Source organism: Pimephales promelas, chromosome 1 (genome assembly GCF_988280905.1).
Source record: "Pimephales promelas chromosome 1, fPimPro1.hap1.1, whole genome shotgun sequence".
NCBI classification, from domain to species: Eukaryota; Metazoa; Chordata; class Actinopteri; order Cypriniformes; family Leuciscidae; genus Pimephales; species Pimephales promelas.
Window position 1 is genome coordinate 45,774,994 of NC_142769.1, and position 25,697 is coordinate 45,800,690.

At 36.3% G+C, this 25,697-nt stretch overlaps 1 protein-coding gene across 1 annotated transcript; it reads right to left on the reverse strand.

Moving 5' to 3' along the window:
- Positions 1 to 299: 299 nt before the first annotated feature.
- On the reverse strand, positions 300 to 24,915 carry coro1b (coronin, actin binding protein, 1B). The gene is made up of 11 exons (XM_039659361.2): positions 24,500 to 24,915; positions 20,621 to 20,826; positions 20,375 to 20,497; positions 18,653 to 18,782; positions 16,301 to 16,482; positions 14,872 to 14,991; positions 11,108 to 11,212; positions 9,500 to 9,645; positions 8,017 to 8,074; positions 3,394 to 3,702; positions 300 to 1,726 (listed from the first exon to the last, which is right to left on the reverse strand). The coding sequence occupies exons 2-11, from the start codon at positions 20,822 to 20,824 to the stop codon at positions 1,604 to 1,606; spliced, it is 1,500 nt and encodes a 499-aa protein (XP_039515295.1). The 5' UTR covers positions 20,825 to 20,826; positions 24,500 to 24,915; the 3' UTR covers positions 300 to 1,603.
- Between the last annotated feature and the right edge of the window lie 782 nt (positions 24,916 to 25,697).

Sequence of the window (25,697 nt, forward strand, 5' to 3'; positions counted from 1 at the left end):
ATGGCAGATGTCAAGTTCAACCCATTTTTGAGACTTTCTTGGCTCCCTGACTATAGCCAGAGCTATTCCTCAAATCAGTTTTCTAATGTCACTGCACATGTTTTTAAATTCACCCTGATAACCTTAACTACTTCCTAGTTTACAGGGGAAATCACTGTTTAGCACCGCTAAGCTAGTTCACTTTCTTTTCTAAAAGTAGCACCAACAATGTTCGTTTTGACCTCAGTCACAGGCCAGCTGGTACAATCTGTAAGTGCTTGTAATGCGATAAATAATAAAACCAACTGAAACACAGTAGATAAGGGGGAATGTCATTTATTAAAAAGAACAGATTAAGTTAGCACTTAAGTTTTAAGTAAATGGATACTTAGATCATTTACAACATATACAACAGATAAAGCTACATAAAGTCATTCACAGAGGAGGATGAGTCGTTTCCATCATCCCTGATTGTAGTGCCCATGATTACAAACTAAAAATAAAACAAATACAAAATCACCACCATCTAAATCTCTAAATCAATGTCACATTCTACTAGTGTTTTTCATATTCAATCAAACAGGAATGAAACACAGTTATTCATCAAGAGACTCAATAATCAACAAACCTGCCAGGTCTCTCCAAATCAAAGGAAGTATGACAGTTAAGCACGTTTTGCATTACCATAATGAAATCAAATATTCTCATGGTTGTACTTGACGTACTGCCGTAAATTTAGTCTGATTTATATGTAAAATAATTTTTTTTTTTACAATACGTTTTGAGTGTATTATGGAAAATGATTACTGTAAAATCAGTTAATTCCCAAAAATAGGAATTGAAAGAAGAAAAAAAAAAAACAATAGGTAAACAATTACAAAATGCAGAATGTGTGCTTTAAAAAAAAAGTTGAAAATGTCAACAAAATATTTTGGAGTGAAATATGACCTGACCTGAAATATGAACTTTTCATCCTACAAGATCTTCATCAGTATTTTCTGACACTCTTCTTCATTATATCGATAGCTCACAAGTTCCTTCAACAACAAGTACAGTTTCTATCACATGCTACACACATTTCCACACATGAAACTCTAACCACATCCAAAATAAATGCTACAAGTGTTAAGACATGAATTGGAAGAAAGAAACCCAAGAACAGTGCTGCTGGTCTATGCATGTTTATAAGCACCATCAAACTTTAGCGGAAGAAAGGAATTAATTCAGCATGTTGGATTAATACATTTCCTGAAGGTTTCATGCTTCAAACTACTTTCATTAAGCAGAAGCATTCATAAATGCTTTCTTAATGCACACTACACGCTAATCCCAAAGTCTGCTTTTCATTTCAAGTTTGCATGTTCATGCAAATATTGACCCAACCAAATTCTGACTTCAGAGTCTGTACTTAGCATTAAGTACCTGACGTAACAGCCCTAGTAAAAGCACAAAATGAGCAGCATTTAGGATATTATAAATCAGTGCATCAATAGCCAAAAATGTACCAATAAAGCTCAAAGCTCAATCATTTCACAGTAACAGAACTACATTTCCCATAACTCTTCAGTGAAGCTTTTTGAATGTGGGTAAGGCTATGTGTTGTGTAATATGTTTGTAGTTTCCTTCACACTTCTCCGTCCTCAATGCGGGCGAGTTGCCTTTCCAGAACGTCGATCCTGTGACCCTGAGCCAGAACCAGAGCACGTAAAGCCCGCACCTCCGTCAGGATATCAGAAAGCTGGTCCTCCTGTGCAAGAAAGAAAAAACAACAAAAATGGGACATTAACATTTAGGCTTTAAAGTGCCTTTATTATCCTTTTTTCTCAGTATTACCTTACCATGCAGTGTGTAAATACAGGTGTTTGTGATTGTAAATGGTCTGCAAAGTGCACAACAAAAAAAGCTATTGTCTCCTTACAGAAAGATTAGATTCTGAACTGCCGAAACGAGCCGTCAGCAACTAATTTGCATAATCCCAGTCTATGGTCTTCATTGGTTGTCCATGAATAACATCCACTTTGACCCTCACTCTAAAAAATGCTGGGTTGTTTCAATCCAAATTTGGTCAAATATGGACAAACCCGAATCGAATCGTCGAATCAAAAACAGCTATTCTAAAACCCTCATTGCTAATTAATACAATGACATACTATGTTATAAATATATTATACCACGGTGTGTCAGAAACCGATTCTGATTAGCTGGAAGGTGTGTGTTCAAACCAAGTGGCAACCTTCCAGTCTCTCTCTTGAAACCAAGACAGAAGTGATTAAACTGCAGTTCGACTGGCCGCTAGAGACTGGCTGCAAAAGAGAGTCAATCCCATGATTTTTTTTTATAAATCATCAGTTTAATTATAATAAGCCTTAAAGTTCTGCATAATTAAGGGCGTGGCCACTTGAGTGACAGGTGGATTGGCGCTGCTGTGACTACCAGCCGTTTGTCTGCTGTAACGTCACCTCAGCTAATCCCGCCTTTTTGCCCATTTTCGGTAATCCGGTGATGCGCTGCCAAGATGGCGACGACTGGCTCCGCCCACTTTGGGCTTAAAAAACGCTTTTCAGAAACTTATCACGGACACTAGGTCCATATTTTTTTAAAGTCTATGGTTCAAATCGTTTAATTGTACAGGTAGTTCTAACTATATTAAAGGGATAGTTCACTTTGAAATTATTTTTTGATATGTTGTAGCTTAACTCAAGTGCATCCAAGATGTAGGTGTCTTTGTTTCCACAGTATTTTCAATTTTGATATTTTTAGGTCAAACCTTTCTTGTCTGTCAGTCATATAATGGCGGTCTATGGGGTCCACCTCAAAGAGCATGCACAGAGAAGTCCAAATTAAACATGATTTAATGACTCGTAAATGTAAGTACCCATTGATGGCCTAAGACACGAAACGAGCGGTTTGTGTGAGAAAACGAACAGTATTTATATCGTTTTTACCTCTTGTAACCACAGCCACAAAGCGCACGCGCCCTCAGATCACTTGGACGTGGCTGTGGTTACAAGACGTAAAAACGATATAAATACAGTTCGCTTCCTCACACAAACCGCTCGTTTCGTGTCTTAGGCCATCAGTGTGTACATTTACGAGTCATTGAATCATGTTTAATTTAGACTTCTCTGTGCATGCTCTTTGAGGTGGACCCCATAGACCTCCATTATATGACTGATAGACACAAACGGTTTGACCTAAAAATATCAAAATTGAAACTACTGCGGAAATAAAGACACCTACATCTTGGATGCCCTTGAGGTAAACTAAAACATATCAAAAATTAAATTCAAAGTGAACGATCCCTTTAATGCACTGCTTTCGTTGAAGCACAGACACAAAATGTACAATAATGTAGTCCACCTCAGCCGACCCAGTCTCCTCATTTCTCTGAACCTCGTCACAATTGTCACTCACCTCTTTCTTTACTCTCTCTATCCCACCATCTACATCCCTTCCTCCTCGCCCGTGGCCCGGAGCCTCGCTCTCCATCTCAACCGCCATAGGGTTTGCTGGCGCAGTAGTGCTGGTGGGACTAGTGTTGGTCTGAGAGAGCAGTTTGGGTCGACCCCGCAGCGTGCCGGCTTTGGTTGGAGGGGCCATGTAGCCTCCGCTGAGGGAAACAAGGACTGGAGCGGCATCTTGTCCTGCTATCCAATCTTCCGCCAATAGAGCGGGTTCTAATCCCGCCGTATCCGGGTACAGATCCCCTTGAAACAGGTCGGACTGATAGTGGGTGGGGGGAAAAGAAGAGTTTAATTTAGAGAGATGGTGCAGATTGATAAACATGCCAATTAATCGTTTGCATAAAAGCAGTTAAACATGGGTTTTCTTGCTTCCTCTTTCACAGACACAAATACTCTAAAAATACAGCAGTGGGGGCAGTACCAAGGATCCATAAAATACCAGCTAAGAATGGTAAATTCACCTAAAAAATGTAATTTACTCACCCTTATGTTCCTTTTTCTTCTGAAGACCACAAAAGAAGATATTTTGAAGAATATTGGGAACCAAACAGTTTCGTTTACTGATAACTTTCATTGTATTGATAAAAAAAAAAACATTGAGCCATTTCTCAAAACATCATCTTTTATGATTCAAAGAAGAAGGAAAGTTCAACAGCTTTGGAATGACATAAGAGTGAGGAAATTATGACAGAATTTTTATTTCTGGGAGAGCCATCTCTTTAAATATAGCAAAAGGAGGGAAATTAGACATTGGTCTATTTTTACAAACTGAGTAAAACTTATTCGGTAACTTAATTAAGCTCTAAATGGTTAAATCAGGGCTGCCAACTTTTGAGTTTAGCTTGGAGTGAGAATTATGGAAATATTTTTATGATTATGGCTAACAGCTGATGAAAACCCTTAGAGTCTCTAAAGGTGACGAACTGTTCCCTATTGGAGAGATATGGAATCTAGATATGGAATAAATAGCATTCAATACAAAATGAATGTGTCTCATTATATTGAAATCAAGTTTTATGTGATAAAGTATTTGCTTTTGTTGTGCATTAGAACCACACCAGGCATTACATTACAAAATAATTTATTGAAGCATCCAGAAACTTCACCACCATGTGACAGCAGCAAGCAGCTGGGCTCCTGATTGGTTAACACGGCGCGAATTATATGCCAAAGTTCAGATTTTTCAACTCGGGCGGCTGGCGCGAATTCACAAAAAGCACTTAATAAAATCATACACGCATCAATTCGCGCCATTCGCGTATTGAGCCTCATTCGCGCGGCAGGATTTTTTTACGCGTGTAACGCGTCTCTGCATTGACTAAATATTGAAATCACTCGCGCCAGACGCTCTATTCGGATCTGGTGTGAACGCACCATGAGAAAATGGATGTGTGGCGTGAGATGGTGTGAAAATTAAGTATCAATTGCGTGAGAATTTGGCAGCCCTGAAAGTGTAATGTTGATCTGACAAGTGACAAATAAATATTGCACATATTTTACACATTTTCTTTGTGCCGTTTTGTCAAGCTTCAAATTTAGAATTAGGCTAGATTATTGTTTGAAGTAATGGAGCATCTGAAGAGAAAAACTATCACCTACATATGTATTATTCAAATACTAAATCACTAGAATTTGCTCAATGCCCTATTAGCGTGTATGGCGTGTGACTATATTGTGTGTATTTGCTAATCCTAAAAATGCAGTCCTGTTAGACAAAAAGCAACAGGAGCGAGTAGTGTCCTCTGGTGTGTTGATTTATTACTAGGGATGGGTATATCGTTAAGGTTTTATCGGTATTACTACTCTTACCGATACCGCTTATCGATCCGGTACTTTAACGGTATTCTTATCAGTTCTTTTTGGTGTTTTTTTTTCTTTTTTTAAGAATTAAGAACATAATTAAACTCTATATTTTAAACGAAGAAAAATATCTTTTTGTTATGCAGCAATGTGCAGGCTTTTTTTGTTTTATATACAAAAAGGACACATAAGAAAAAAAAAAACAAGTACAAACACAAGAATACAATTAATCAAAGATACAAATTATATACAAAGTGCTTTAATTTCAGGAAGGTGTACTAACATATCTTTTCAGGTAATTGTTTCTGTCTGAAAAGAAACCTAATTTAGTAATCAAATATAAAATAACACTGTATAGTTTATCATAGAGAGATTAATGCTTATTAAATCTAAAGTTACTCATTCAAAAGCTGTGAGTGATTTTCTCTGCCTTTTGTTGTTTGATTTGCATTAATGGCTGAATCGTCAGCAGGTTTAGGCTATTAGACTGCTGCCCCTTTAAGACCGAGAGCAAATCTAATCGGTAACTGAAGCACCATCATTTTCTCCCTATTATTTACGTCCATTTAAGACATAATTGTGTTTAAGTGAATAAACTTTGTTTAAGTGAATCTCAGAGCTGGTCATTTTGACATTTTTATGTATATTTGATAGTTAAGGACACACGAAGCCCAAAGTGTAGGCTACTTTTCTTGTCTCGTTGCAGTCGTGAACAGCGTCTCTTGCGCAGGCTTTTGTGTTTTTAATAGCCATTTTTTGATTTTGCAACAGTAGACGACAGCATTTTGCAACAATCGCCAATCGTGCTGATTCTGACGGTACGTTTGGGTTTTGGGAACTGCCTAATAGGAAGAACTGACAGCGCTCCGCAGTGCTGTGAAGTAGGCTAAAGGAAGTTAAGCTGGACAGATCATGCGTCTTGTTTTTTAACGGTTTCATCTCAAATATCTTCTTTTTATAATCTTTGGAAGTATATGAAAATATATTAGAATAATATCCCAAATCTAAAGTGTAACCACGTTGAATGTTTAGTTCTGTCCTCATTGTCACTCATTAAGCAAGGGCTGTCGTGTTGCGCGTGCTGTGGCTTTGCGTGAGAGATCGCTCTCTCTCTCTTCTGAACTGCGAATTTCAAATTTGCATCACAGACAAATGGTTTAATTAAAATATAGTTTATATATAGAAAAGGCAGGCGATATAAACATGTTCAAGATAACGTCTTTAGGAATGATAAATAATTTTTCCAGTACCGACAGCAGAACCGATAACGATACAGCGGTCTTTCAAAATTCAGTACCAGGGCCCGTTTAATACCGGGTTTCGGTACCCATCCCTATTTATTACAACACATTCTCATCCTAGGGCGTCACATACTGACGCTTTTGACAATGCGTATACATCCAACACACATGGCACCCTTTAGCGTCAATATAACACGCTTCGGTTATGGGTAGGTTTAGGTCTGGGGTAGGGTTAGGGTTAGACCACTAGGAGGCGCCTTCTGCCCCATATATATCTGTGTCTCATATTGACGCTAAAGGGTGCCATGTGCGTTGGATGTATATGCATTGTCAAAAGCGTCAGTATATGACGCCTTGGGATGAGAACAGGCTGTTTATTAGTGTGAATATTTAGCACACTAATCTAGATACATTTGAAACCACATCGTTTTCTCTACGTTAGCCTTCCATCTGCACTGATTCAATGTTTTTGTAACGTGCTCTCTCAATACAAAATACAATTTTCACGTTGTAGTGTCCTGTGTTGTGTGTGCTATTCACTTTATAGCTGTTGTGCCTGCTATTTTTACTTCATTATTTCACTAAATTTAGAAATGAGTGAGGTGCAGAAGAGCTCACTAGATCAACAGGTTTCACTATTAGTGAGGACATTAACACCTCACAAGTATAGTCACGCATTCCTGTTATGCAGTGTTCATTCCTGTTGAAAAATATATTTTTCAATAAAAAAAATAATTGTGTTTGGTCCATTATTTAATTGTCCAATCGTTTAACAAATCGCATTATTAAAAAAAATGGATAAACTTTGAGTCACCTTTTGGAAAAATGAACCTTTTGTGCATATAAAGTGTTTTTTATGAAAAATATAAATTATTTGAACATGAAACCAACGGTTTCTTTCAAATAAACATCGAAATTTAAGTAATTAGTTCACATGTTTGTAAACATGTTAATTTTTTAAAACACTTTTGGTAACTGGACTGAGAAAAATGCATGCGTCTTTGACTTAAAAACCTTGTAAAAAAATTAAATGAAGTTACTGGAGATGAACAAGTACATATTTTGAATAGTTAAATATGTTATTAAAATCAATTTTTTTTTTTAAAGTTTTATTTTCAAGAGGATAATAAGTATAATAAAACACAATGAGTAAATGGCACGCATTCATGGAAAGGCCCATGAGCATCATCACATATTTTTTTAAACAAACTGCAGTATATATGGCTGACTGATAAAGAAACCTAAGCGTCGCATCGCTGTGCAATTATTTTTCTACACACAAGGCAAGAGAGCATTTACAATAAAGTGTTTTTCAGAGAACTTCCTGTAACACTTAACTTTCCAAGCTTTCAAAGCATTTAAAAACAGAAATTCTACACTACTATCAGAACAAAGTTCAACTCAAAGCTCTTGTAGATGACAAAATGGAATGACTAATTAGTAGCCAAAAGTTACTTACTAACTTTCCTTTCTGACTCGCTGTAAACACAGATTCAAAACTGAACGCATGGATGCATGCAGACTGAACCTACCTTCCGTGGCACAGTCATAGATATGGGCTCAACCTTTCTCTCATGAAGCTTATAGAACCTGATGGAACAAGATGAAGAACAATGGAGATAAATGCAAGCACTGTTTAAGATCAAAATGAAAGCTCAAAAATTAAAATGATTTTTAGCGAATGATATGGTAACACTACAATATTAGTTAACGTGAACTATGAATGAACATTATTTTTTTACTATTTATCAATCATATAGTTAATATTAATTTCAACATTTACTAATACATTATTTAAATCAAATGCTGTATGCATTAGTTAATGCATTGTGAACAAACTATAAACAGCTGGATTTTTATGGATTTTATACCTAATGAACCTTATAGTAAAGTGTTATCAATAATAGCCTACTTGTTCCAGTTTGTTACTCAGTTACTGCACAGCTTCTTAAAAATGAGTCAAAATAGTGAAATGCAAACTCAGAATATTAAGCACACATGCAATAATAAAATTTTATATAAGGCAAGGCAAGGCAAGGCAAGTTTATTTATATAGCACATTTCATACACAATGGCAATTCAAAGTGCATTACACAGAAGAAATTAAAATAATCAAAAGAAATCAGAATAATTAAAACAGTTTAGAATAAAAAATAAGAAATAATAAAAAATAAAAAATACGATAAAAATAAAATACAGTAAATTAAAACCATTTAGAATAAAATGAAGTAGCGTAACATATTATAACACAAATATATTTTAGGTATTTAATTTCACTTTATTAACCAATGTCTTTGCTGCTCACCTTCGATTACCCAATTAAACCATACTAATAAGCAAAAATTATTTTAGATAAACATCACATTTGTGTTTTTGGTTTGTTAACAAGAAAAAACAAGCCATGTCCACGTGAAAAAAAGTAATTCAAAACTAACGTGGCACATTACTTTCCATAAAAAGTAACTATGTAACGTAATTAGTTTTTAGAGAGTAACAAAATATTTGAACATTGGATATTTGAATTTTAAAAAATGACTTTGCCTAACATATTTTATAATGTTACAAAAGATCTAAAATAAATATAGTTCTATTGAACTTTCTATTCATCAAAGAATCCTGAAAAAAAAATATGTATCACATTTTCAAATCAGCATATCAGAATGATTCCTCAAGGAATGATGCTGAAAAATCAGCTTTATCGTCACAGAATCACATTACATAACAGCCCTCATTTTCTTTCTATGTTGGCGTGTGAATATTTTTCCACAAAAAAAATGATGTGTTCCATGGAAGAAAGAATGGAATCACACGAGGGTAAGGAAACATTAAAAATACTAAGTCAAACATCCCAGACAAATAACCAGTCAATCAACTTTGGCACCAAACAAAAGACCGAAGTTGGAGTTGCCACTCAAATGTACCACTCAGGGATTCATTAAAGCATTATTAAATAAAAAGAGTCAGGACGTCGAAGAATGACACTGTCTTAAAGTCACACAGTAGTTGAGTTCGTACCTTGCTATTTCACACTTGTTGACATCTACTCCTCGTTTGCTTAGAAAACCAGCACCTCTCTGCGGCTCCTTACTGCTATACAGACTCAGGAAATGAACAAACGGTGACTCATCCGTCACCTCAAAGTAGCGGATGGTACAATCCCCCTGTGAAAGAGAGACGGTATCAGACAGCTGAACTAGAGCTCATTTCAGCAATTACTAGTTCTACTTTTATTACATGGGCCTCTGAGACACACGATCTATGGTATGCATCAAAGTACCAAGGTATTAACATCTGACACCATTTACCAGCACTTACAGACTCAACATCTCGTACGCCACCGCTCAAAAGTTTTGGGTCAGTAAGATATGTTTATGATCATTTTGTTTTTCTGAAAGAAATTGATACTTTTGAGCATTAAATGTATCAAAAGTGACAATGAGGACTTTTACAAAGTTCTATTTAAAACACACAAACAATCCTGAAAAAAACGCCACCACAGTTTCTACAAACATATCCAACTCCAGCTATTTTCATTTCATCCTGATAATAATGGTACATTTTTCTTGAGCATCAAATCAGCAAATTAAAATTATTTCTGAAGCTTTTATCACAGGAATAAATTACATTTTGAAATATATTAAAATATACATTTTTTGATCAAATAAGCCCCTGAGATTTTTAATTTTATTTAAAAAATAACCTTACAGACTTCAAACTTTTAAAACATAGCTTATATTATAATATGTTTACTGTGTGTAGGGTTGGGTATCGTTTGAATTTGAACGATTCTGATTCCGATTCAGATTCCTTGTTTCGATTCCGGTTCCTAACGATTCTCGATTCCGATTCTTTTAAGAGGCAGGGTCAAAAAAGTTTAGCTAATCTTGCTAACCAACGGTCTTTCGGAAGGAAATAATCCTTTCTGAAGGAAATACTCCTCCTGTCACAAATACTCCTTTTGTCACAAATTTTGCATTTTGCAGAGATTTCGTTATTTTTAGAAAAGTGAAGCCACACTTTTGGATCACCGACGTAAGCTACTCATGTTCGACTCGCGTGGTTATACCAACACTTCCGGTAGACGCTTCTTCGTTGGTGTTGTTCAGCGGTTTCTTCTTCCGCTCGGCGGACTGTGAATATCGAAACTAGGAATCGAAATTTGAACTTTTGAACGATTCCGGGAAAAACTAAAAGTTAGTCCCGGTTCCAATCGATAACCCAACTTTAACTTTGTGTAAGGAAAACTTACCCGAGTCAGTGATTGGACACTGGAATTGAAATCACGCTCAATTACACGCTTATCAAATATGTCTGTGATTGGCAACAATATTCAGCGCTTCAAAAACTCGTTGTAAATATACATCAATGAAGCTCTTCAGCGAGCGCTTACACAGAAACACACGGGAGCGTTTGAAGTGTTTGAAGGCAGACGTCTATCAGTGGCGCTGATAGATGCCGTGTGCTCTCAAACGCTCCGGTGCGTTGATCATTGTAGCCAATCACAGACATATCCGATGAGCTCGTGAACACAACGGCCAATCAGAGGTGTTTATGATTCCGCTCAACAGCGCACATTTTTTACATTTCAGTACGGACTACCCAGTTCCAGCTGGGTAATCTTACCTTCCCGCACAAGTAAACCATGTTGGTGTCTGGGTCATAGAATGGAAGCAGAACTCCATTACTGGTGTCCATTTCCTGTGTAACCATTGGCTCAGACAGATCTCTCTGAAATGCACAGACAGAACAGGTTCTCAAAAAAAAAAAAACATATCATTACCAAAACATATCAATAACTGAACCAGACAGGCAACATCTGATAGTAGTAAGTAAGCTCATTTGATTGATTGACTGATTGATTGATTGATTGATTGCATGTTTCCTCTGGCCAGTTGTATAAACATACAGTAGCCGCTAATTTAAGACTGTAGCTGAGACCCAATTCAGAGGCTGCATCCTTCGAAGGCCGCTTTCGAAAGCCGATTGCATCACCGCGGCGCGACGAAGGCTGTCCCAATTCGAAGGCTCCTCCAAATGCATCCATCGTTTCTCGGACCATGAAAGATACAACAGATGGATCCTTCGCGGCCTAGTCTGCCGCCGAATTTATTGCATCCCGGTGACAAAAGGATTTTTTTTTTTTTTGCTTTACTGCTTAAATTTTTACAGTAAAGTGACAGTAAAGACATTTAATGCATCCTTGTCAATGAAAGTATTAATTTCATAAAAAAATCATTATTAAAGGTGCATTGTGTAATATTTAGGAGGATCTTTTGACAGTGGTGTATAAAGACCTTACTTAACCCCTTAAGTGTCACGGGCCCAAATCCATTACATTTTTAAAATAGTATTATCCTATACTAAATCTAAACTAATCTTGACAAACGATATATCATTTGAAAGCTTAGAATCTTGAAAGCTTGATTTTCAAAATATATTACAGAGGAGCCGTAATTTATCAATTTGCAACAAGAATATTTTCATACTCTTTCATACTTTCATACTCATACTCTAACCTTTATTTTGAAATTGTGATGAACATGAAAAATCATGAAAGAAGGGTAGAAACCTGTTTGTTTTCATGCCAAGAGTTCAAAAGAAAGCCTCCATTCAATTATTTTATAATTATAATAATTATTATTTCATATGGAAATGGAGTCTGATTGTGCCCTAGTGAAAAAGTTTGGTACTGCGCCCAAACAAAATCTCACTGAAAGCTCATTTTTTGAGATATCAACCTAAAATTTGAAACACAACTTATTCAGATTTTTGGCTTTGATTTTTTAGCAGTTTTAGAGTTGCCAGGTTTTAAAAAATATATATTTTATATAAAATATGAATAATTAAATTTTTTATATTGTACATTTTCATAAACTCAAACTTCTATAACTTTTCTTCTGTTTCACATTCTTAATTTATTTCACTTCTACAAAAATCTGCCAAATGTCTTCTTTAAAACGAGATCATTTTTACGTCTATATTCCAGAGCGTTCTTGAATTACAACCATTTAAGTTCGAAATGTGCATTTTCATCTATATTCAAAAAGGGGGGGGGGGGGGTGACACTTAAGGGGTTAATGAACCACTATGTTTTTATTACCTTAGAAAGAGCAGTTTCTATCTACATACACCGCGGGTCCCCTTACATTACAACGTAGTCTCTACAGTAGCTCTAAAAGGACAAACATGTTTCGTCACTATTTTGTTCTTCGTGCAAAGAAGCTAGCTAAAGTCTGAGAATAAAACACTGACACAATGATGAACAAGTAACAATAATATTCGTAATAACATATTGTTTTACTGAATAATTAAGTAAACCTCATTGCTTAACTGGCTACTCTCTGCTGTTCCAGGCGACGACATCTTTTCCTATCGGCCATCGTAACTTCTGTTGGTTGCAATTTGCAACGTCACCACTAGATGCCGCTAAAAATTACACACTGCACCTTTAATAATCCCAAGCTTGTGAATGGTAGTGTACATTATTGATTATCAATTACCTATAAAACTTACAGTAGGAAGATCAATCAAGTTTCTATTAACAGATTCAAGCTTAAAGGCACTCTATGCAAGATCTGTACCTTAATATAACAGCTTCAAAGTCGTTTTGGTGGTTAACAAAGTCATAGTAGGGCGAATCATCCTGGTAGGAAAGCTTGGGGGGGACGCCGCCGGAAAAAACAGCCATGCAAGTTTGAGAGTGGCGCCCCTGACACAGCGCGTGAGAATCACGAAATGGTTTACGGCAACGACGTCACACGCATCAACAACATCATACTGTATGAAGCTACTTTCGAAACAGGGAAAGAGAATCGGACCGTGCTAGAAACCGGACAAGAGTCCACTCGGTCGGGCTTTCACTCGTTGGCGCGAGCTTAAAAGCTGCACTGGATTGTAACTGCGATGCTGACCAGGCGATCTTGTTGATGGACTTGTAAGTAAATCTCTTATTTATAAACTTGTTTGTATTTGTATATTAGTTGTTTCTATATTGTATGTTGCTGCACTGGCTTGTGGTATGTAATTTTTTACGGTGCTGTTCATCCGTTGTTGATAATAAGACCAGTTCAATAATTCTCACATGTCTATAGCTTTCGATTACCAGAGCTTTAAGCAGACTTCCTAAAAACAGTCGTTTCTCTTAGTCTTGTTGTTTTTTCCGTTATGTTTTATTGCCGAGCTTGCCACAAGAGCTAGTTTGCCAGCTGAACTCAGGTGTTGTGATGTGTATTTATCACGTATCTTTAGTCCTGTGTCTGGTTCGGATTTCTTATGACGTGTGTAAGTTACTGTTATATCAAGTTTATCTGACTAACAGTACACTTCCCGACTGTAACTTCAAATTGTGTTGATTATGAATCAATCAAATCTTGACGCTGTTGATGTTGATTCTTGCGATTACCATGAGGACATAGTCAATATCTCACATAATTATTAGGACATATATAAGCCTAGAGGTTGTAAATAATTGAACACAATTTGCTATTATGATAAATTGTAATCATGTCTAAATCATAACGTCCAATGTTATGAAATAATGCGACGTACATTTAACTTGATTGATGTCATCTGACATTTTGTAATTTTAACATTACAATCAAAAAACATGAATGAAATTATACAGTAGCCTATACACTATAGGCTATTTACTTCTGATTTTGCAGAAATCATGTAAAAACGCTATAAGCCAGCAAACGCGATAGGCAACTTTATTATTAAAAAGCAGTCTAGCACTTGACAGTAGTTCAGTAGATATGCAGTAACAGGGGAATAACGGTTATTTACGACAGTGCAAGTACACCACAGCGGCTCTAGAGGTCACTGTTTTACAAAAAAACCAGAGAGTGCATAGTGTGCCTTTAACCACAAGCTCTAAGGCCGTGTGTCCACCAAAGCATTTTTAGCCAGCTGAAAACGCTAGACGCTCTGCTGAAGACGCCGTGCTTTGGGCGCTTGAGAGCGTTTTGGCAGCGCAGCGTTTTTTTCCGTTGAGACGTTTCGTTGCTATGATGCAGAATATCCGCAGCAGTTTGAATTTTGTGACAGTTGGTCGGTGTGGTATTAGTCCCGCCCCTCCTCCACTGTGATTGGATGGCTGGGTAAAAAGTGACAGCGATGAGCGCTGCGTTTTATCCAAAGTTGAACATTTTTCAACTCCCAGCGACCAGTAAAAACGCCGGCCGCTCGGCGCTTCAGCGTGAAAAAAAACACTCAGCGCCTCGGTACGCTCATGGCGTTTAAAAAAACACGGCGCTCCCATTGAAAACAATTAAAAACATACGCCAGGCGCGTGGAAAAACGCTTTGGTGGACACACGGCCTAAAGGATAAAACGTTCTTGCTGACCAATGAACCACCAATGATGTTCCTCTAAAAAAATGCTCTTACTGTGTCCCAGAGGGCAAGCTGTCTCTCACTCATGCGACTGAATCCGGTTGTCAGGATTTTCCCATCGGCCAGAAAGACGGCCCTCATTGGCCTGGTGCCCTCATGAGCTTTCTCCCGCACCTGAGTGTGACATCGTCAAATGACAAGAAAAATCACATATCAGTGCAAAAACACTGAGGCATTCCTGAGCAGTGTTGGGAGTAACGCATTACAAAAGTAATACATTACAGTAACATATTACTTTTTGCTGTAACACAGTAGTGTAAGGCATTACTAATCAATTTTCAGTAATATTTTACTCGTTACATGTTCAGTGAGGCTTGTATTATAGTTGTATTACAGTGTATTGTCTGCTTTTACTTCTTAAAGGCAACAGACTATGTGAAAGTTTTAAAGCAGTCTTTTAGTGCCAGTGTCTGTAACATTGTTTTTTCCTCATAAATGCGAACACGAAAACTAAAATAAAATGAATATTTTAAGTTCTATGGAGACTGGAGAGCCAACCCTTCCTCATCCGATTTGCGCAGTGTAATTAACAGAATTACAAAAAATGTATTTTGCCTCCTATTTTTTTGTCACGCATGAATGTGTGTCTTTTCCCTAATATTAAAAATAAAACATAGACTGATATATGTCTGGAGTCCTTTAAGGAAGTAGCCTATATACGTTTCAATACATGTATTTTCTGAGAATTTTTATTTCAAGTTTTGACTGCAAATGTCATCATGTCCATAATGCTGGACTTCCCCAATTTTAAATAATTTATCCTCAACTAGTTTTGTGGTGTAGGTCTACGTATTTTATAATGTTAACTTCAAATAATACTAATAGCCTAATTTAAAGATAAGGCAGCATTGGATCTGGACGGTAAGGAGAATAATGCTGGGAGTTGGAAGAGGTGTGTCGCGATTCTGTCGGTTCGTTGATCTGAGTCGTGTGGCGAATGGCGATTTCGGTTTCATATTGCATATCGTTACAGCCCAAAAGTTAAGTTCTACTTAGTTATTTTGGTGAAAGTAACTAAAAAGTAATACATGAGTAATGTAACGCATTACAATTCTGGGACAGTAATATTGTAAGGTAATGAATTACTTTTAAATAACAGTAACAAGTAATACCTAATGTATTACAGTTTGGAAGTAACTTGCACAACACTGTTCCTGAGTGACCAGATCAGTCGGGTCACTTAGACCCATCATGTGCATCAAAAGGTTAAAAAACAAAACAGTTATTTTTCACTTGTAATAATATTTCACAAAATTACTATTTTTACTGCATTTTTGATCAAATAAATGAACCCCGGTGAGAAAAAGAGATTTCTTCCCAAAAGAATCATAAAGAACCCAATCTTTTGAATCTGTCTGTGTTACATTGCTTTATAAACCCCCGGTTGGGAAACAGGAATGGATGCAGGAATGAACAGGCGGACCTTAAGGACAGTTCCCCGTCGGGGATCAATGACTCGTAAGGCTTTGTCTTTACAGGTGGTGCACAGGATGCTCCCCTCCCGGTTCCAGCTCACGCTGTATATCAGGTCAGGATGGGCGTCACTCAGCTGGTACACCATCTCCCCGGTGCCCACATCCCACACACAGAGGACATTATCACATCCTAGAACATGGGCACACAAGATCAAAGGGTTACACTTTATTTCGATGGTCCACTTTAGACATTCTAGGGTTGTCAAAAGTACCGGTACAACTAAAAAAAACACTGTTTGTTTGAGCGCTGTCTATTTACAGCGTGTTTTAACCAGTGTTGAGCATTGTAATGAGTCACAGTCATATCTGCTAAAGGTGTGAATGCGGTAGCAAATCAGAGGTGCTATTCAGTGCTTGTTCAATGTTCGCTGCATTCTCCAGAATCCTTTCATTATAGCCAACAAAGTAGAAATACAATATAAACAGGAGATTCACTTTACAATCAAGAAAGCTTTTTTGTAATAATAATGGGAGTTTTCACTAGAGTGCAGAATTCAGTGAGCTTGAACTTTAGGGATTGATAGTTTTAGTGATTATAAATGGAGGCTCTTCTCTTGCTTTCTGTTCATACCTGTTCACTATCCCGATACAAGTGTAATTTTTTATGCTGCTCAGTACATGAAAGGTTTCTGGACTGACAACTATATTTACATGTGCCATTGATTCGGAAACTGTGATGATTGACAGGGACAAACAATGGGCGAGACAAAACGACATGATTTATTAAAGTACTTAAAGGGATAGTTCACTTTGAAATTAAATTTTGGTATGTTTTACGCTCAGTTTTCTAATACTCTAATGAGAGTTAGTTGGCACGTCTCTGTACCAATTTCTGGACCAGAGCAAGAACTGCTGAAATAAATGAAATTAATTTTTGCTATGTTTTAGCTTACCTCAAGGGCATCCAAGATGCAGGTGTCTTTGTTTCCACAGTATTTTCAATTTTGACATTTTTAGGTCAAAAAACCGTTCTTGTCTGTCTGTCATATAATGGAGGTCTATGGTCACCACCTCAAAGAGCATGCACAGAGAAGTCCAAATTAAACATGATTTAATAACTCGTAAATGTAAGTACACATTGATGGCCTAAGATGTGAAATGAGCGGTATTTATATCACTTTTACCTCTTTTTACCACAGCCACAATGCGCCCGCACCCTCAGATCACTTGGTTATAAGAGGTAAAAACGATATAAATACTGTTCGTTTTCTCACACAAACCGCTCGTTTTGTGTCTTAGGCCATCAATGTGTACTTACATTTACGAGTCATTAAATCATGTTTAATTTGGACTTCTCTGTGCATGCTCTTTGAGGTGGTGACCATAGACCTGCATTATATGACTGACAGACAAGAACGGTTTGACCTAAAAATATCAAAATTGAAACTACTGCTGAAACAAAGACACCTACATCTCGGATGCATTTGAGGTAAGCTAAAACATACCAAAAATTAATTTCATTTATTTCAGCAGTTCTTGCTCTGGTCCAGAATTTGGTACAAAGACATGCCAACTAACTCTCATTAGAGTATTAGTAGACTGAGCGTTCAGGTAGTAGAATAAGTTGACATGTAGTTACACATTTATTTATTTATAGTCAGTAGAACGTCTGTATTGGGAGCATCAAAATGTTAGGGTCCACTACTCTAATGATTGTTAATTGAGATGTAGTTGCAAAGTTACTTCTAGTAAGTAGAAAGTCCACAGTGAACCATAAAAGGTCAGAACATTTAACCAGTTTAAGAACTAAGATTTGCATCTCAGATATTTACATGCTAATGCAAATCAAACCCAAAACTGCCTTTCTTAGTCTGGTTGTGCGCAAACCTTTAAATCAAACTGTGCGGTTTAGCTTTATATATGTTACTTCTGTAGAGGTGTGGACATATCAACCCCTATTTCTTAATTATATGGAAATAAATCAATATATTGACTTTTAAAACCACTTTTTTTGTCATGCTTAATGCCTCAATAGAGTAATGTCTTCAATTACCTTCATTTGGTGGCTTTTCTCAACAAATATTGATATATGCAATTAATTGAGATTCACTTAATCACAGAATCAGCCTATCATCATGCGATTCATTTTTAATCGTTCGACAGCTCTATTGTCTTTTCAGTACTTTGAAGGTGCACAAAACCATCAACAAACTCCAACATCCAAAAATAGGGTTTGAGAAAAGATATAAAGCAGGTTAAGACACCAGAATTAGAGCACACTCCAGAAATAGAGCGTGCCAGAACAGACTTAATCCAAGCACCGAGAGCTGCAAAAAAATATAGACAAAGGAAGTGCTTACCTGCAGTCAACAGGATGTTGAGGGCCGAAGGGTGCCAGGCTAGGATGCCCACTCTTTTACTGTGGCCCTCGAGGGTCACAGCAGCTTCAGACATGGGAGACGTAAGACCTCCGTCAGGAATCTGCCAAACCTGTTGTGCACAATACACAGATACAAGAAAAACTATCGTCTGTGTAAAAGTAAAGGTCTTCGCTGTCACATGATCCATCAGAAATCATTCTAATACGCTGATTTGCTGCTCAAGAAACATCTTATTATCAAAGTGAAACGAATAGCATGATTTAAAAAAAAAACAGGATTCCTTGACAAAATAGAAAAAGTCTTCATTGTCATTTCTTATTATTATCAATGTTGAAAACAGTTGTGCTGCTCAATATTTTTTATGAAAAAATGTGATACACTCCCATTTTTATACAAATTAATACATTTATTCAGAAATTACACATTCAATTGATCAAAAAGACATTAATATTGTAACAAAAGATTTCTATTTCAAATATACGCTGTACCTTTGAACTTTTTATTAACAAAATACCACTAATGTCATGGTTTCGACATTAATCTCGAAACTTTTCAACTTTAATCTCGAAATTTTTTTACTTTAATCAAAACATTTCGACTTTAATCTCGAAACATTTCGACTATAATCTCGAAACATTTCGACTATAATCTCGAAACATTTCGACTTTAATCTCGAAACATTTCGACTTTAATCTCGAAACATTTCGTCATTAATCTCGAAACATTTCAACATTCATCTAGAAACTTTGACATTCATCTCGAAACTTTTCAACTTTAATCTCGAAACTTTTTGACTTTAATCTCGAAACATTTCGACTATAATCTCAAAACATTTCGACTTTAATCTCGAAACATTTCGACTTTAATCTCGAAACTTTTCAACTTTAATCTCGAAATTTTTTTACTTTAATCTCGAAACATTGACTATAATCTCAAAACATTTCGACTTTAATCTCGAAACATTTCGACATTAATCTAGAGACTTTTCAACTTTAATCTCGAAACTTTTTGACTTTAATCTCGAAACATTTCGACTATAATCTCAAAACATTTCGACTTTAATCTCGAAACATTTCGACTTTAATCTCAAAACTTTTCGACTATAATCTCGAAACTTTTCGACTTTAATCTCGAAACATTTCGACTTTAATCTCGAAACATTTCGACTTTAATCTCGAAACTTTGACTATAATCTCGGAACCTTTCGACTTTAATCTCAAAACATTTCGACTATAATCTCGAAACATTTCGACTTTAATCTAGAAAAATTTTGACTTTAATCTCGAAACTTTAATCTCGAAACATTTCAACTTTAATCTCGAAACATTTCGACTTTAATCTCGAAATGCTAGATTTTGATTATTTTACAGATTTTTTTTAACGTTGCGGTTCAGGGCTTCCGTAGTTTTCAAAAACATAAAAAAAAACATTATTGCAAACTTTTGATTTGCAACATTACATGGGAAAATGTGTAACATATTTGTACATAGATTTTTACAAACTGTTTGGTTCAAAAACACCATTTTAAGTAATATTTAAATGATTGAAAAAATAATTCTATAAATATTGAAAAACGTACCAACAAAAATGACAATATGTACCATGTGAATCTTCATGTCTTAATAATGCAATGAATATTTATAAAGACCCCTTATTCACCACTCGTGAGGTGTGGGTTTTGTCGAAGGGAGTAAAACAAACCTTGACAGTGCAGTCCTCTGAGGCACTGGCAATAACGTTGTCATCATGTGGGCACCACTGCACATCCAGCACTGGAGCGGCGTGCCCGCACACAGTCGGGGTGTTCTGGTCCACTCTCCCGCTCTAGTGGTTAGAGATGTGAAAACAATATGAGCTTAACCAATTTTATGGAAATGTTGATTTGATTATTCAGACAACTGTAAATCCTCATTGTTTTTGCATATCGCAGAGAGAGTGCATGCCAACCTTGGCGAGCGGGAACACAAGAAAGGCTCCACCTCCTCCAGCCTCGATGACAACAGCAATGAACTTGGGATTGGCGGCACAGAGCGGACCGTCCCACGTCACGCGTGACACTCTGACATCATCAAGGCAATGCTCAGCCTTCCAGGCCTGTGCGAACACATGCCTGAACTTACTCTGCCTGACAACACCCCTCCTGAAGGACATGACTGTGGGCAGGAGAGTGAAACCATTGATGATTAAACCAATCATGGAATAGTATTTTATGGATATTAAATAAAGCGTGTTAAAGCACTTTTAAAAAAAACTTGTCTTTCTTGTCTTTCATGTCTTTCTTTCTTCAGTCGAAAAGATATTAAGGTTTTTGATGAAAACATTCCAGCATTTTTCTCCATATAATGGACTTCAATGGGAATCAAACGGTTCAAGGTCCAAAAGACAGTTTCAGTGCAAACTGTTCAAAGGGCTTTAAATGATTCCATACGATGAATAAGGGTCTTGTCAAGCGAAACGATCACTCATTTAAAAAATAAATAACAAAGTTTAAATTTTATAAGCTCAAATGGTCACCTTGCTCTGTTCTGTGATGCGCGTTTGTGACTCTCCTGTTCGAAATCGTTCATTAAAATGAACAAATCTTTTTCTGAATCAATTCATTCAGTTTGTTCGTTGAATGAACCAAATGACACGAAAAAAGATTTGGTCATTTTGATAAACGAGTTCGAACAGGAGAGTCACGAACGTGCATCACAGAACAGAGCAAGGTGACCATTTGAGCTTATAAAACTTGAACTTTGTTATTTATTCTTTAAATGAGTGATCGTTTCGCTTGATAAGACCCTTATTCATCGTATGGAATCATTTAAAGCCCTTTGAACAATTTGCAGTTTGCACGGAAACTCTCTTTTGGACCTTGAACCATTTGGTTCCCATTAAAGTCCATTATATGGAGAAAAATCCTGGATTGTTTTCATCAAAAACCTTAATTTCTTTTCGACTGAAGAAAGAAAGACATGGACATCTTGAATGACATGGGGGTGAGTAAATTATCAGCAAAGGTTGTTTTTTTTAAAGTGAACTACTCCTTTAACATGTTAAAATAAGTCAAAATGAACATAAAGGATCACAATTCATTATGCAAATTATCATATCAATAGGTCAGGTAAACTTCAATTTTAAAGGGGTCATGACATGAGAAACCAAATTTCCCTTGATCTTTTGACATAAGAGTTCTTTATACCATTAAAACATCCTGAAAGTTTCAGAAGAGCAAAATAAATGTCCAAAGAATGTATTTAATCAAGCTCCAAAAATGGCTTGTTTTGATATTGCGGGATCTGTGACGTCGTACTGGCAAATATATTTGCATATGACAGCCTCCAGAACAAGACATAGATAAAGCTATAGGTCTAGTCACCTTTATTTCTACAGCGCTTTATATAATAGATAGTTTCAAAGCAGCTTTACAGCGATAAACAGGAAAATTATGCATTTCAGCTGAAGTCAGTTCTGTGTTGATTATAGATCATCAATTATTGAATATGTTCATTTAATCTATAAAGCAGTGACGTTACCCAGGGTTCAAAATAATCATATCTCCGAGTCCTCACATACTGAACATTTGTTGTTCTGTACTAACATTTTAAGTGAACCTCAAGCAGCATTTGGGTAGTTGAACACAAGATGTCAGTAGTGGGGCATGTTGTCACACCAGCCTTTTAAACACGCTTTAAATAATAAACATATTAGGAAAAATTATAAAATCCATGTAACAGCAAAGAAGGTAACACAGCAATATCATCTACAATACATGTCAATAAACATATATCCTGATCTGTATTTGGCCATAATCTCAAAATTGTCACGTAAAATATGATTTATACTTTTTCTGTTCTATTGAGCACTAGGTTATTAGGTCAGATAGGCTTAAGTATTGAGGTAAAAGTGAGAGCTCCTCTTGTCCAGTGCAACTCTATACGCCTGCAGCTCTCACGTGTCTGAGACTGAACACGACAGCTAAAGTCACAAACCATCAACATTTAAGGTCTGATGTTTGGTTACCTCACATAGACTTTATTCACAGCAGCGCCATCTTTGATTTTTAACAGGAATGAAAGCGAAGCGGTGAGGGGTAGACATGCATCTCTTGAGTGGGTTGTACTGTTATTTTTTAATGTTTTGGGATTGTTCTGGTGATGAAACACTGCAAAAATATATTTCCGAGACATTTCAGTTGGATTGTGGAAAATTATAAGTGATCAAGGAGCTTTATAGAGTGGCTGCCATTGAAAACAATACGTTTATCCCTCGCAGCCTCGCTTTCATACCTGTCATGGCGCTGCTCTGAATACAGTCTATTACACATTCACATTCTAATGTGATATATTGACTATATATTTAAATAAATGACCCCCCCCACCCCTCCTAAACACTTTTTGTCTTTAATGTGATCAAACTAGAATCAATATAGACATGTCAAACGGTAAATCTACCCTGTAAACATCTCACTATAAATGGCTTACAACATTGTAAATCCTAAAGCTCTGACATGTGAACTGTGGTCTAAAGGTTGCTTTCCAGGAACGAGTTTTCATGGGACATTTCTGTGTATCTTTTCCCAATATTCTGCTATTTTCTTTTGACATTACACTATTTTCATCTTAATACAAATCATGTGATGCTTTTGAGTATGAGAAATCCATCAGGCTCGTGTTCTGGCCTGGTTTGAACCCTATAGTGAATATTTGGTCTCACATTGAACTCAAACGAACTGGGAGACATTTTTCAACTAAACTGTTTGAAGCCATTAATATTGAGTGGAAAACGTCTTCCTGTTTCAAGCAGGAAGAAATGCAAGTTTTCCCACAAGGCTTAAACATTAACAGAAAACAAAGGGGAATGCTATTCATGCTTAAAGATACTTTATCTACAGTATTTGTACAGATCTTGCTAATTTTCCTTCCAGTGATTGGTGGTTAAGAACAATTTAACACTAAATATTTGCCATTCATTACTAGGCAGTGTCTCCACAAAAAAAAAACTGGATGAGAAAATAATCGATATTACAAAATGTGAAAATAAAAAGTGTAAAAGTCACTCTTTTTTCTGTTCTCCCCTGAGACCATTGACTAAAGACATAATACACTTTGGTGTGTGCGGTGGGTTTATGGGGGTTTTTGAGAACAAATCACAAATCAGGGGAAGTCACGTGAGAAGAGGCAATCCATCAAGATACGATTGGATAGGATATCATTGGTTTACGCGATAACTCTTGTTTTCGTGCGCGTTCTCGAATCTGGCCTGAATGAAGAAGATGATAACATTAATGGGAATAATAATTAGGCCTAATATGTAAGTAAACAACTCATATCACCGCTTTATATCACGTCAAAATCAAACTTGAAATGACCTCAAAAAATACGACTGCGGGGTTTTTAGTTGACTTTTTTTTTAAAAAAAAGCTGAGTATTATTTCACAAATAATATTGTTTAAAATTGTTACTGCTAGTTATTATTTTGGAATACATGTAAAATGCGTAAAAATACAAACTTTATAAATATATACTTGTTTTAATAAATAGAACATTACGTAAAATAAAATTGTATTTGCGCTCTCTTTTTCCATGTCATGTTAATTTAACCACTAAAATTAATTGTAAAAGCTAGGAATATAAATGTACATTTCATATAGCCAACGTTATATAGGCCTAAAAATGTGAGGACTTTTACTCACACTTTTTTTAAAACCTTACCGCACACCACATAATACATATAAATGGGACTGATATACAAGTAATTGGGTCGTTAACACATAAATGCAGATGACAGCCACAACCGCAAAAATGCACTAATAACATATGACATAAATGACATCATTCGTACCTCTGTTTGGGGGTTTCCTCCTTCTTTAGTCTCTTTCCTTTCTTAGAAAAATCTTCAGAAATTAATGACGCGATTCCGGGTATAAAAATATTATATATTATATATAAATGCAATGATCTATAAAACTACACTAATCCTTTGAGTGTGTTATCGCCGGGATTTTCTGCATGGTCAGGTGGAACAGATATATCCAGTCAATTTGAGCAGGCATCGACAAATTAATCCATATTATCAGGGAAATAAATGCACAATTGTCTGTTTTTAAAATATGTACAAAGCTGAAAGAAAACTGTTCAGTTCAGGAAGTTAAAATAAATCAGGAAGCGCGTCGACCCCGGTGAAGGATAAAAGATGATGGGTGGTAAATTCCTTAGCGAATGTGCTTAGAATTAAAAGCAGCGATGTGTGAAGTTCGCCATGGTGAGCAGACAACAAAATGGACGGTGATACGCCTTTTTGACGTAATAAAAGTCCCTTTCTGAGCGCTTTGTGACCATTTACGATTGTATTATTAGTAACCGAACGAACTACGTATTAGTAAAAAGGTTCATCTATGAGGGAAACTGCAAGCAAAACAATATTTTCATACATTATTTCCCAGGCTATTTCTTTCACTTTCAGATGCTGTCTTTTCGTAAACGTGAGGTTCTATCAGGGTTCTATGCAGAATGCCAGTCAGGTTTAAATTCAAAATAAAAGTCCAAGTTCTGCACTAACAGCCAAGCATTGTTCGTTCGTGATGGAAAATGCCATACCATACCTTTTAAAGGAACTGTTTGGCTATTCTCACGGAGTGGACAAAAACACCACTGGCAAGAAAGAGCAGGTTACTTTTGACATTAAACAAGGTCTCAGATTTCAAATTTTGTAAGTTTTATTACAAAGTTCAAGCAACAAATACCGGTGCTCTTAAAGTTAGTTTTTTTTTTCGCTTTAACTACACATATATTAAATTGCTATTATCTATAAGCTAATGTGCTCCAAAACAATGACAAAGTTCGCATTTAGAGGATTAAACCATTTAAAACGCTGAAGCAATGATTTTGATGACATCACTCTATACTTCAGCTTCTCATCAAATATTCCGTCCGATCAAATGCTCTCTAGAATCTGAAGCGTTAACTAAAACGACATGTTGAAGATTAGAATAACCTGTTAGAGAATAAGTAAATCACAGCCGAGCTTAGATACAAACTAA